At 38.2% G+C, this 12,813-nt stretch overlaps 1 protein-coding gene across 3 annotated transcripts in view; it reads left to right on the plus strand.

Moving 5' to 3' along the window:
- The window catches only part of mRF1 (mitochondrial translation release factor 1), a 36,611-nt gene that overhangs the window by 20,669 nt on the left and 3,129 nt on the right, over positions 1 to 12,813 (plus strand). For 2 of the 3 annotated variants that reach the window (XM_071658892.1, XM_071658890.1), the window contains exons 3-8: positions 1,046 to 1,177; positions 3,610 to 3,793; positions 4,480 to 4,643; positions 7,161 to 7,278; positions 9,173 to 9,309; positions 11,130 to 11,200. In XM_071658892.1, the coding sequence (XP_071514993.1) occupies positions 1,046 to 1,177; positions 3,610 to 3,793; positions 4,480 to 4,643; positions 7,161 to 7,278; positions 9,173 to 9,309; positions 11,130 to 11,200 (806 nt within the window). Of the gene's footprint in view, positions 1 to 1,045; positions 1,178 to 3,609; positions 3,794 to 4,479; positions 4,644 to 7,160; positions 7,279 to 9,172; positions 9,310 to 11,129; positions 11,201 to 12,026; positions 12,200 to 12,813 lie in introns of all 3 variants that reach the window. The other variant, XM_071658891.1, reaches the window with a different exon arrangement.

Raw genomic sequence — 12,813 nt, forward strand, 5'->3', positions numbered from 1 at the left:
AAGTATGAAGTCTGTTGGGGATGAGAGAGCTTGGGAAGTGAGTCAGTTGTTGTTCGCTGATGATACAGCGCTGGTGGCTGATTCATGTGAGAAACTACAGAAGCTGGTGACTGAGTTTGGTAAAGTGTGTGAAAGAAGAAAGTTAAGAGTAAATGTGAATAAGAGCAAGGTAATTAGGTACAGTAGGGTTGAGGGTCAAGTCAATTGGGAGGTGAGTTTGAATGGAGAAAAACTGGAGGAAGTGAAGTGTTTTAGATATCTGGGAGTGGATCTGGCAGCGGATGGAACCATGGAAGCGGAAGTGGATCATAAAAAGAGCGTGGTTGAGAGAGCAGAAGAGGGTGTTTTGAAATGGTTCGGGCACATGGAGAGAATGAGTGCGGAAAGATTGACCAAGAGAATATATGTGTCGGAGGTGGAGGGAACGAGGAGAAGAGGGAGACCAAATTGGAGGTGGAAAGATGGAGTGAAAAAGATTTTGTGTGATCGGGGCCTGAGCATGCAGGAGGGTGAAAGGAGGGCAAGGAATAGAGTGAATTGGAGCGATGTGGTATACCGGGGTTGACGTGCTGTCAGTGGATTGAATCAGGGCATGTGAAGCGTCTGGGGTAAACCATGGAAAGCTGTGTAGGTATGTATATTTGCGTGTGTGGACGTATGTATATACATGTGTATGGGGGTGGGTTGGGCCATTTCTTTCGTCTGTTTCCTTGCGCTACCTCGCAAACGCGGGAGACAGCGACAAAGCAAAAAAAAAAAAAAAAAAAAATGTATATATATATATATATATATATATATATATATATATATATATATATATATATATATATATATATATATGTATGTATATATATATATATATATATATATATATGTGTGTGTGTGTGTGTGTGTGTATATTAGTGGATGGGCCATTCTTTGTCTGTTTCCTGGTGTTACCTCACTGGTGTGGGAAACAGTGATTAATTATAATGAATAAATGAATTTATAGTTTGAAAGTTTGCTGTGATGAAAATTATTGATAAAGTAAGTTCCATTTTCACAGATGGAGTCTACACAGACGGATATAAATGAACTACATTCCTTAGCAAAAAATTCAGGGGATAAGGAAATTGAAGAGTTGGCACATCTTGACTTACAGGAAGCTCAAGCTAAATTAAGAGACCTTGAGGAGGAGGTGTGTATAAGAGAAGGAATTAAACCCAACAAATGATAAGTATTATTTTCTGAAAACAATTTGAAGATTTACATTCTGCTTTTAGCTTTGTCTTCTCTCACAGATGTATGTAGTTTGGATACAACAAATCTCAAGAGATACTTTAACTTAAGTGTCTGTGGGGTTTTGTTTTATTGTTTATTTGATTCCTTTCTGAAAGAATGATTTTGAACCTCACAGAATATGTTTGAGGTAGTTTTGAAAATTTAAATGTTTTGGCTTGCCAGTTAAGGTTTTAACTTGATGAAACCTTATCGAGGTATTCTTGATTTCTAAAAAGCCTAGTTTATTCAAAGAGCTGTGCTGTTCATTTTGTAATTCAGAGATAATTAAGTGCTATTAGTAAAGATTACTCTGATTTATGTTAACCCTTTAACCGCTATAATCGTCATGATAATGCTCAAGTTCGCAGTGTAATGGTTCCTGTCTTCATTTGAATTTGTGGCTAAAAGATCATAAGGAGAAGCTGGGTGTAAGAGATGGAGTTAAATCCAACAAACACTTATTGTTTTCTAAACACAAAGATTTATATTATACTTTTGTTTTTTCAAAGCAGTAGGTTTAGGATACCACAAATCTTAAGAGGTGCTTAACCTCCAGTCTCCATAGAGTTTTCTTCATTGTGTGTATGCAATTCCTTTCTGAGGAATTGACTTTGAATCTCAGAATTTATATCAGGTAGTTATAGAAATTTGAATGTATAGCTTGCTAATTATGACCTTACTGAGGCATTTTATCATTTCTAAAACACCTAGTTTATTCAGAAAGATGTGCTCTTTATTTTGCAATTCATGAATGACTAGTGTTTTATTAAAGACTGCATGACCTTTAAACTGCTATAACTGTCAGATGATGAGTAATAGGCTCACAGCTAATATCATCTGTTGACAGTGCAGTGGTTTATGTCTTTATCTGAATTCCCAGCTGATGTTTGAGTCTACCTGGTTAAGTCCCTCAAAACTCTCCAACCCTTTCACCCACTCACCCATTTGGCCCAAGAAACTCACTAGGATCACCCACTGATATGCATTATTCACTGAAGAATATATGACTGTCACTTATTCATCCTAGTGAGGTCTAATCTGAATTTCAGGCCAACAGGCCAAAGACGGCACACCTTCTTGGAAGTCGAGCTTTGGCTGGTTACACCATTAATCTGTCCCCGCCCATCCATTCACAATCCTTGTATTACCCATTGTATGTAGAGATTAGGACAGTGGGTTATTAGGAGATAATTTTTCTTCCCTTCATCACTGTGAAGTTGAGCAAGTAAAATTCTAAGTTTCACCCTTGGGGCGAATGTTGGTTAGGATTGTCTTCAGAATTCTTGCAGATTCAGTGTTTCCCTTGAAGCTGATAGGCTAATAGGCTAGTGAGAGCCAGAACTTTGCCTGCCTACTGTGGTGAGCAGGGTCCACAAGGCTGGCTTTATAGCAGGATCTAGCATGCCCTGCACTGATGCCACCATCGCTAACCACTATGTTCCAGGGCCCATGATACATACCAGCACTGCTAACCATAAACCAATGGAGGAGAGCCCAGCTACAGCGACCAGGGTATCATGCAATGCAAATTGTGCTGCTAACCATACCCAGTCTACCTTACTTGCCTCGTGTACCACAGAATCCCAGCTACTCCAAGTAGTTATAGTGAGTTAGATATACCTAAATGCTAACCATCACTAAAAGCAAAAGCCTCCCTCACTAGTGCTGTTATTGTCAAATGCATAATCTGTTTCAGTTGATTCTGGTACTAAACTGGGGTCTTCCACATCATTTGAGAAGTACCTTTTAATTATGCCATATGCCAACTTGTAAATATCTGTGTTTTTATGGTTCTTGAGGAATTCAATCTTTTCTAGCCCACCACATTCTTCTATCATGTTGGCCACCATTCTCCCGCTGTAGCTATAAAAAAATAGAACGTGCCTCAGGCACCCATATATCTCATCATAAATGTGTATGCAGTTTTTTTCTTTTTTCTTTTTTTTTTCATACATGGAAGAGTTGCTTGAAATTGAGTGGAATTTAAGGTTTGGTATAGTTATAACCAGAGTATCTAATAATCTCTACTTAAATACACAGTTCCATCCATCTTTTATTGCATATTCAGCAGATTGATTTAGGGGAACAAATGAAGACAGTTGAGGATGAGGTTTTATCATTCAAAGCTATCATTTCATAGAGTCCTGGTTAACAAGAGATATGTAGTATTTGATCTTGGGTATGGCAGAGGTCTATATTTTGGAGTACCATATTCAATACTGAATATATGTTATTCCTTCTGTTTTCCATGTTTATTACATGCTACCTCTGCCTCAGGCAAGTTCTTGTCGCAGATACCTCGGTATGCAGTTTTTTTTTTTCCCCTTATACCTGTATTTTCCTTCCCAGCTGTTTTGTTGTCTTGTTCCTGAAGAGCCAGTAGACAACAATGACGTTATTGTTGAGGTGAGCGCAGGTGTAGGGGGACAGGAGGCAATGCTATTTTGCCAAGAGATATTTGAGATGTATCAGTCCTATGCTGACTACATGGGATGGGAAGTCCAGATCACTGACTATGAGACAACTGATATTGGTAAGTAGCTTTTTCATTCAAGATAGTTTCACACCCCTTAGCAAGGATTAGGGTATGTATGTGCGAATGCATACATACATATTAGTAAAGACATGACATATATATGCAAGGTTAAGAAATGAGGCAACAGGTATGTTGACTCTTTCTCCATAATACACAAATAGTAATACCCCTTCTTGGAAAAAAGATTACAGGGAGGTAACTCATTGAATACACCTTCAAATACATCCTTCTTTACAGTAATGCAGAGATGGAATTCCCTTATAAAAGGCTTCTAATAGAAAGTTAAACCTTATTATTGATGGATAAGTACATGTAGGGGCCCCAAGAAGTGGATTAATGTATAAAAATTAAGGCATTTGTTGCAAATTACTAGATAGTAGAAAGTGCATGCTTTAGGAATGATTGAACTTGGAACCTTAGGAGGAGAGTTGCCAAGCATGGAAACTGTCCTCACTTATTCTGAACTATCAAAAAAAGAATTATTGATAAAAGTAAAAAGTTGCAGAGGAAATATAGACATTTACACAAAACTTAAAAGTAGTTGGGATGTGTACAACACTCTGTACTGTAAACATTTATTGGAGATCATTTGGTTATAATTGTATTATGTATTCATAGAATAGCTATGAATTTGTAAGATACAATTCATGTTATTATACAGGTATAATTCTTTTGCATGACAGGGGGACTGCGACATGGTAGCATAGTCTTCTGTGGCGAGTGTGTTTATAGTTTGCTGAAATATGAAGGGGGTATTCATAGAGTTCAGAGAGTACCAAAAACTGAGAGAACAGGTCGGATTCACACTTCTACTGTGTCTGTTGCTGTCATGCCCCAGCCATCTGAAGTAAGCTTTTTTCTTGTGTTCCACCCAACATTTATTATTATATGAAGCATTTACCATACGTAGATTTCTCTAATTCAAGCATGGTTGATATGCACTTCATCAGAAAATCATCCCTTTCACATTGATGAAGAGTATTCCACAAAGGCTTCAATTGTTTGCCATATTCCACATCAACTGCACCATTTGTATTAGAGGTACCCATAACTTCATTCCATTGCAGTATTATTATTTTACCTCTTATGGCATGTGTACGAGTAGGAAGAGAGGAAAGTGATTGGTTCTCAGTGAATGTCGGTTTGCGGCAAGGGGTGCGTGATGTCTCCATGGTTGTTTAATTTGTTTATGGATGGGGTTGTTAGGGAGGTGAATGCACGTGTTTTAGAGAGAGGGGCAAGTATGCAGTCTGTTGTGGAGAAGAGAGCTCGGGAAGTGAGTCAGTTGTTGTTTGCTGATGATACAGCGCTGGTGGCTGATTCGGGTGAGAAACTTCAGAAGCTGGTGACTGAGTTTGGTAAAGTGTGTGAAAGAGGAAAGCTGAGAGTAGATGTGAATAAGAGCAATGTCATTAGGTACAGTAGGGTTGAGGGACAAGTCAGTGGAGAAAAGCTGGAGGAAGTGAAATGTTTTAGATATCCGGGAGTGGATTTAGCAGCAGATGGAACCATGGAAGTGGAAGTGAGTCACAGGGTGAGGGAGGGGGCGAAAGTTCTGGGAGCGTTGAAGAATGTGTGGAAGGCGAGAACATTATCTCGGAAAGCAAAAATGGGTATATTTGAAGGAATAGTGGCTCTAACAATGTTATATTGTTGTGAGGCATGGGCTATAGAGTTGTGTGGAGGAGGGTGGATGTGTTGGAAATGAGATGTTTGAAGATATGTGGTGTGAGGTGGTTTGATCAAGTAAGTAATGAAAGGGTAAGAGAGATGTTTGGTAATAAAAAGAGTATGGTTGAGAGAGCAGAAGGGGTGTTTTGAAATGGTTTGGTCACATTGAGAGAATGAGTGAGGAAAGATTGACAAAGTGGATATATGTGTCAGAGGTGAAGGGAATGAGAAGTGGAGAGACCAAATTGGAGGTGGAAGGATGTAGTGAAAAAGATTTTGAGCGATCGGGGCCTGAACATGCAGGAGGGTGAAAGGCTTGCAAGGAATACAGTGAATTGGAACGATATGGTATACCAGGGTCGACGTGCTGTCAATGGATTGAACCAGGGCATGTGAAGCGTCTGGGGTAAACCATGGAAAGTTTTGTAGGGCCTGGATGTGGAAAGTGAGCTGTGGTTTCGATGCATTACAAATGACAGCTAGAGGCTGAGTGTGAACGGGTGTGGCCTTTGTTGTCTTTTTCTGGCGCTGCCTCGCGCGCATGCGGGGGGAGGGGGTTGTCATTTCATGTGTGGCGGGGTGGCGACGGGAATGAATGAAGGCTGCAAGTATGAATTTTGTACATGTGTACATATGTATATGTCTGTGTATGTATATATATGTATACGTTGAGGTGTATAGGTATATATATGTGCGTGTGTGGACGTGTATGTATATGCATGTGTATGTAGGTGGGTGGGTTGGCCATTCTTTCGTCTATTTCCTTGTGCTACCTTGCTAATGTGGGAGACAGCCGCATAGTATTATAAATAAATAAATGAATACCTCTTATAGCCATCAGCTCCCCTATTACACTATAAGTAATGAATTGTAACATTTTCCCATATTTTTACCATAACTTCAGCCTTGAAACAGACATGTTACCTAACCATACTGAATACAAGCACTCTTCTACTGGAAATATATCTCCCTGGTTAGTGGTTGCCTATCATCTACTATCTTCTGTGGTACTTTTCCAGTCAGTTTTACTATATGTCAGGTCTTACATTTCATCCTAAGATAATAACACCATTTCCATGGATGAAGTTTGTATTATTACAAGCTAAGGTGAATTAGATAATGCAAGGCCTTGACGTGAAAAGGTTAATCATGTAAGAGCCTTCCTTGCCAGCGTAGTATGGTTGTGGGATCAGGCCCACCCCTCGGCTTTTGATGCCACTCGGTTTTTGATGCCAGTGTTCTTTCTGTGTCATGGTTTTTCCTTTATTGAATATTGAAAATAAGCATACATCATAAGAATAGAGAAATAGAGAATGAATCATGAGTTGTTGAATAAATGAATAAGGAGAATGACAAAGAAATTTTGAAAATGTACTTGTACTGGGAATACCAGGTACCATTGCCTGTGAATCATAAACATGTCAAATTTGCGTAGCTTTAAAGAAATTCATAGTCCCATAAACCATCAAAAGCTTTTGATATAGATGAAATTTGTAATAATTGATAAAAGTGCCTGTCTGTTACTTATAATTCTCATCCAGTGTCATATGGCACATAGGTAATAGGAAAAGATTTGGCTATTTTAGATGCTGCATTTGTTGGGTTTGTTTATGTTGTTCTGGTGACTTCAGAAGTGAGCACCCTATTAGAATAAAGAAAAGATCTTTCTTAAAGCAAATTTTATTATTTACAGATTGATATACAAATATTAGAGAAGGACCTAAAGATTGAAACAAAGCGAGCAGGTGGTGCTGGTGGGCAGCATGTCAATACCACTGATAGTGCTGTTAGAATTACTCACCTTCCCACAGGTATTGATATTGGTGTATACTAATCTTGGCCTATTTAGCATTTTCTTGGATAGAATATCTTCTTATGAGTGCAATACAGATATATGATTACCTCTGTTTAGGTACACTCACATTAGTTTTGGTAAATCTGATACTTATGATTATTGTAAAGGCATTGTTGTAGAAGTGCACTATAATTAGAAAGGATGACTATGTCAGACTGATATTTATGATACTTTCAATAGATAGAGGAACACTTTGTCACAGATTGCCTGCTTGGACTAACTTGAGGTACAGTCTGATCCAGCTGTAAGTTGGTGTGCCATACAAACTACAATATCACCTTTAACCTGTATGATGACCACACAACAAAGTGCTTCCACTTTTATCTTGATCTATTGCAAATTCATTTCTTTATGGATCAGAATACTTTTTTATGAATTTAAGAAGTTATTTTTGGACTTCATTTGTAAGTTGTAACACGATAAAGTCACCTTCAGTGAGGATGAGCCATTGTTGGCAGACAAAAGAAGTATCAACAAGGATCTTCTCAATCCAAAGGAGCCCACCTTGCTTTGATCCACATGGAGTACAGCCTTGAAGCTACAGGAACCCTGTAAAAGGGGTTGTAGGATTACAAGTGATAATATTTTTTCATACTTGTTCACCGTTTTGCACTTTAGCAAGGTAGTGCCAGGAACAGAAGAACAAACTCATTTTTTTGTGTCCACTCAAAAGGTGCTAAGTTAGTTTCACCAAAATTAGTACTCATCATTCACAGCCAAGCCTTGCAGATAGATTCTGTGATTGCCCTGAACGACTTCATGTTCCCTTGTTCATCCCATTGATAGCACGTCACCCCCTGTGTACCACATTGCTGTGGTTTGCTGTATCCCATTCATGCCTTTCAACCTCCTGAATGTTCAGGCCCTAGCACCTCAAAGGCTCATTTATTCCTTCCGTCTGTCTCCTTGTTCTTGCCCTCCCTCTTATTCTCTCTATTTCTGCCATGTAGATCCATTTTGTCAGACTTTCTTCTTATCTTGTATGCATCTCTAAATGATTTCAGCACATCTTTGTCAACTTTCTATCATACTGTGCCTACTACCACACCTAGCTCTTATGCTGTCATTCGCTTGCTCCATTTAGCTACATATAGCTTCTTACCTTTCACTAGATACTTCTCCACAGTCATTCTCACCACAAAGATCTGATCCACACTTCCCCTACCTTTCCTAAAGCCCCCTTGTTCCTTACTTATTCTGCATTTAGTTACTTCCATCACAGAGTCAGTACTCTCGCACACACTTTTTCTATAATTGCTACATACATCCTTTGCTTTTTTCCTTTGAATAAAGAAACAATAATAGCTTTTACTTAATCCTCTAGCACAGCCTTCTGCTTCCATGCTGAATTTCATATCAAATGCATCCACTTTATTACACTTTCTCCTCAATGCTTCAGTATTTCCAGTATAATCCTCCCCACTTCAGTAACCTTTTCTGTCTTCAACCTCATTGTTGCCCTTTATACCTCCCTTCTTGATATAGGTCCGTGCACTTGTATTCTTTTCCTTCCATCATCCGTTCCCATACTTTTAACAACTACTGCCTCGCCTTCTCCCACAATTTTATTGTTTATAGAAAATATTTACTTTAAAAAGTATTAATTCATTCCATTGCATAAAGTACCACTGCAGGTTCAGTAATAACTTATGTAACAAACAAAAAATCCTTGGCACAATTTTTTATTCTTTACTTCCTTCTTATGTTCTTTGTGTGGAAATTCTTAAGTTAGAATGAAAAAATACTGTAAATGTTTTTTCTTTGAATAGATTTAAGTAAATCATTTGAATGCACATTTCTCCAGAAATTATTTGTTGCCTTTTCAACCTTAGAGAGCATGATGTTTACAGGAATATATGTGGAGAGTCAAAAGCAGCGTTCCCAGCATCAAAATAAAGATGAATGTTTGAAGAAGCTACGAGCCCTTCTCTACCAGCAGGAGGTTGATCGTAACGTTAGTCAGTACACCTCTTACAGGAAACTTCAGGTACAGCATCTTAACTTTTTTAAGGGAGATATGGAAAGAGAAACTGGCTTTTCATCATTAAGATAGGGCTACACTCAATGTCTTCTAGAGACCCTTGAAGACTTTGATATTTCGATTTTGTGCACATTGGTTCCTGACCAATTCGTGTGAATCTCAACTGGATATTATTCTCTTATAACATTAATTCTAATTCCTTAAGACAAATCAAGTGCATATTGGCATGCATCTTTGATGTAAATTTTGCTTGCCTTTGATCCATAATTTTAGTATGTAGCAAAAGGGCAGAAATGCAAAATTTTTTTTTAGGTCCTTAAGGGTATGAAATAAGTAGTTTTTAGTTATACAGCACTGACCTTTGAACTATACATTGCAGGTAAGGTCAGGGGGTTAACTTTTTCCACAAACACACACTGCCATTATCAATTTATAGATTCAGCTGGTTGTGCATTGTGTACTTAGTTTTATGTAATAATTTACTTCGTTTACCCATAAAATGAGACATCCATTTTTGGGACATGAGATTTATTGGATTCACTTCAAATATTTTTTTCTTACATGTTAGCCATGATAAAATTTTGTAATTTGAAAGATACTTTGCATTGCAGTAACTGTATTTTCTCACTTGGATTAGACTGTTTTGGTTCTAGAATCCTCTAGAAATAATAATACCCAATATGAAAATGCTCACCACTTTGGAGATGAGATTTTATTCAAGTTGATAATGTTTAGTGTGAACACAAAGCCAAGCCAGCAACCAGTTGCATCGGTGTAAGCTGAACCTTACTCTGCAAATGTTAATAATGAATTCAGTAGCTCATTGAAAAAGAGATGATTTCATTCCAGATAATGTCACATAATTGACATCCTATAACGCATCTTATGCTTATGAATTATACATGCAGGACTACATAATCCTGCTTGTCTGCCCAAGGAAGAATTGAAATTATTATTAGTATTTATATCTCTGATGCCTAATTCTTATGGGAACTTCCTCAGGGGGTTACCCATGGCAAAAGTCTCTCCATAACTTTATTGCTGCACTCTGAACAGGCCACTGGCAGAAAGCAACTTTAGTACAGTTTCCAGAGGCTCCTACCATTAACTTCTACCTAACGTGTTTTAATTAATGGACATCTTAAGCAAAATTACAGGGTAGAGGTAAAAGTTGAATACTACTTGGATTTCTGATAAGCTGCAAAGGTGGTTACCATAGAATAATCGGGTTATGAGAGATCTCTCTTACTTTGATGAGCAATACCTTGGTTGACAAGCATGAGGCTCATTTGTCCCTTTGGCTCTGTGCCAAACACAGAAAAAGAATTAATGAGAGGGCCATCAAAAGTAGAGCAGGCTACAGGACTGAAGATAAGGCAACAGTTATACCTTACTTTACTCTTAGAATTTGAACTTTTATGTTGGTAGAAGTAGGAGGGGTATAGTTTGTAAATTTGTAATTGTTTTAAAATAAAACGTTTTACTTTCAATCCAACTATATTTTCATACAGGTGAGAATGAAAAGGTGTACCAAAACACAGGTGAAGTTGTGAAGTAAGAAATAAAAATAAGTAAGAGATTTTACCAAGATCATATTTCAACGATCATCATCCCATGCATGCACATTAGTGAGTTGCATTGATTCTCCCAACCCATAAGAAATGAAATAATAAAAAAAAATATTTTTACTTCAGGTAATGTTGACTGATGCTCATTGCATTACCTTTCACATGCCAGAAAGTCAGCAATTCCACAACTTTCCATTGATCAATTTTCTTTGCACTCTGGAGTGAATTTTGTTATCATCGTGCTTTTCTTTTTAACAGGTTGGTACAAGAGCACGTTCAGAAAAAATACGAACTTACAACTACCCTCAGGATAGAGTTACTGATCACAGGTAAGTGTTTCCATTATTCACTTAAAATTCATCAGAAACAAAGTACCTTGCTTGTTCTTTAGATATATAATGGAGGCTCATTAATTCACAATGCTTGTGCCCAAGTTCCTTTCAGTGTTGCTGATTTTACAAAATAGCAAGCTGACCCCATTAAAGTAAAGTCTTTTTTACTCTTAATAACTATCACCTCCACTTGGTGATCTGCAATTATTACTTCAACACATTTCTGGATGTCTATAGGGAGTTGTGGTTTTGGTGCATTTCACAAGACAGCTAGAGATTGAGTGTGAGCGAATGTCACTTTTTTGTCTGTTTGCCTGGCGCTACCTCTCTGACACAGGGTGGCGATGGGAATGGATGAGGGCGAGTATGAATACGTACATGTGCATATATGTGTATGGCTATGTATTTGTATATATGTATATGTGCTTCCTCTGCTAACACCCTTGCTAGTTTTCCATTATCATGTTTAAATATTGGAAGCTTTTATTCTCTTTTTCCTCATAGTTTACGTTTCTTTGTTTAGTAATCTCAATGCGAAACATTTCATTAGCAATCATTTACCACAGAGGAACTGTCTTTCTATGACATAGTACAAAGTCTGTTTGGCTTCCTACCCAAGCCTTGTGGTTGTGCTGAAAAAAATACCTTTCAGCTATTGAATTTAAATATATTTTTGCTAAAAATGCAGAATGTCTCTCTGCATCATTAATTATATGCTGTCACATTTTTGATATTACTTGAGTCATAACTGATAGAGGGCATTAAAGTGAAAATTTTGGAATAGCCTATCAACAGTAACATTCTTTTATTTTCTCATATTTAGGATAGGAGTGTCACTCCATAACCTACCTTCATTCCTTGGTGGTGCAGACACCCTTCACTCCCTTATCTGCCAACTATCAGAAGAAGCAAGGAAGGAGACCCTCTATGAGATCATAAATAGAGTGGAATGTTGATCTCTCATGGAAAAGAACAAAAACACTGGTTACGGAAGAGGTAGTTTAACTTGTATTTCTTTGTAGGTAATGCCTTTTGAAAGTCTTATGTACTTGTGGAACTATTATGTCTTTGATCTTTGGACAGTGTAAATATCACACATGAATGTATAATCCTTTTTTTTCTAGCTGAGATGGCACGTGCAACTGAGGCAGTAATCAAGGGCATCCCATTAACAGATTGAGGGCTCTGGTTTTGGTGCATTATTTATGAAGGGTAGAGAATGGGTATTAATGAATGAGGCCATATACATATATACACATACATGCATGTCTTCATCCATTCCAGTCGCTACCCTGCCCCACAGGAAGCAGCATTGCTACCCCCCAGTCCAGCGAGATAATGCCAGGAAAACACAAAAAAGGCCAAATTCATTCACTCTGTCTCTAGCTGTCACGTATAATGAACTGAAACCACAGCTCCCTATCCACATCCAGGCCCCGACTGCCCAAAATCCCGCCACTCCACCCCCAATCCGGTCTCCCATGTCTCCCCGCTCCTCCCACCTTTGACACACACATCCTTTGTGTCAATCCCTACACATGCCCAAACCACTCCTCCGCTCTCCCAACCCCATTCCCCCGACATCTCCCCACCCCCACCTACTCGCAACC

Source organism: Panulirus ornatus, chromosome 67, assembly GCF_036320965.1.
Source record: "Panulirus ornatus isolate Po-2019 chromosome 67, ASM3632096v1, whole genome shotgun sequence".
NCBI lineage: Eukaryota > Metazoa > Arthropoda > Malacostraca > Decapoda > Palinuridae > Panulirus > Panulirus ornatus.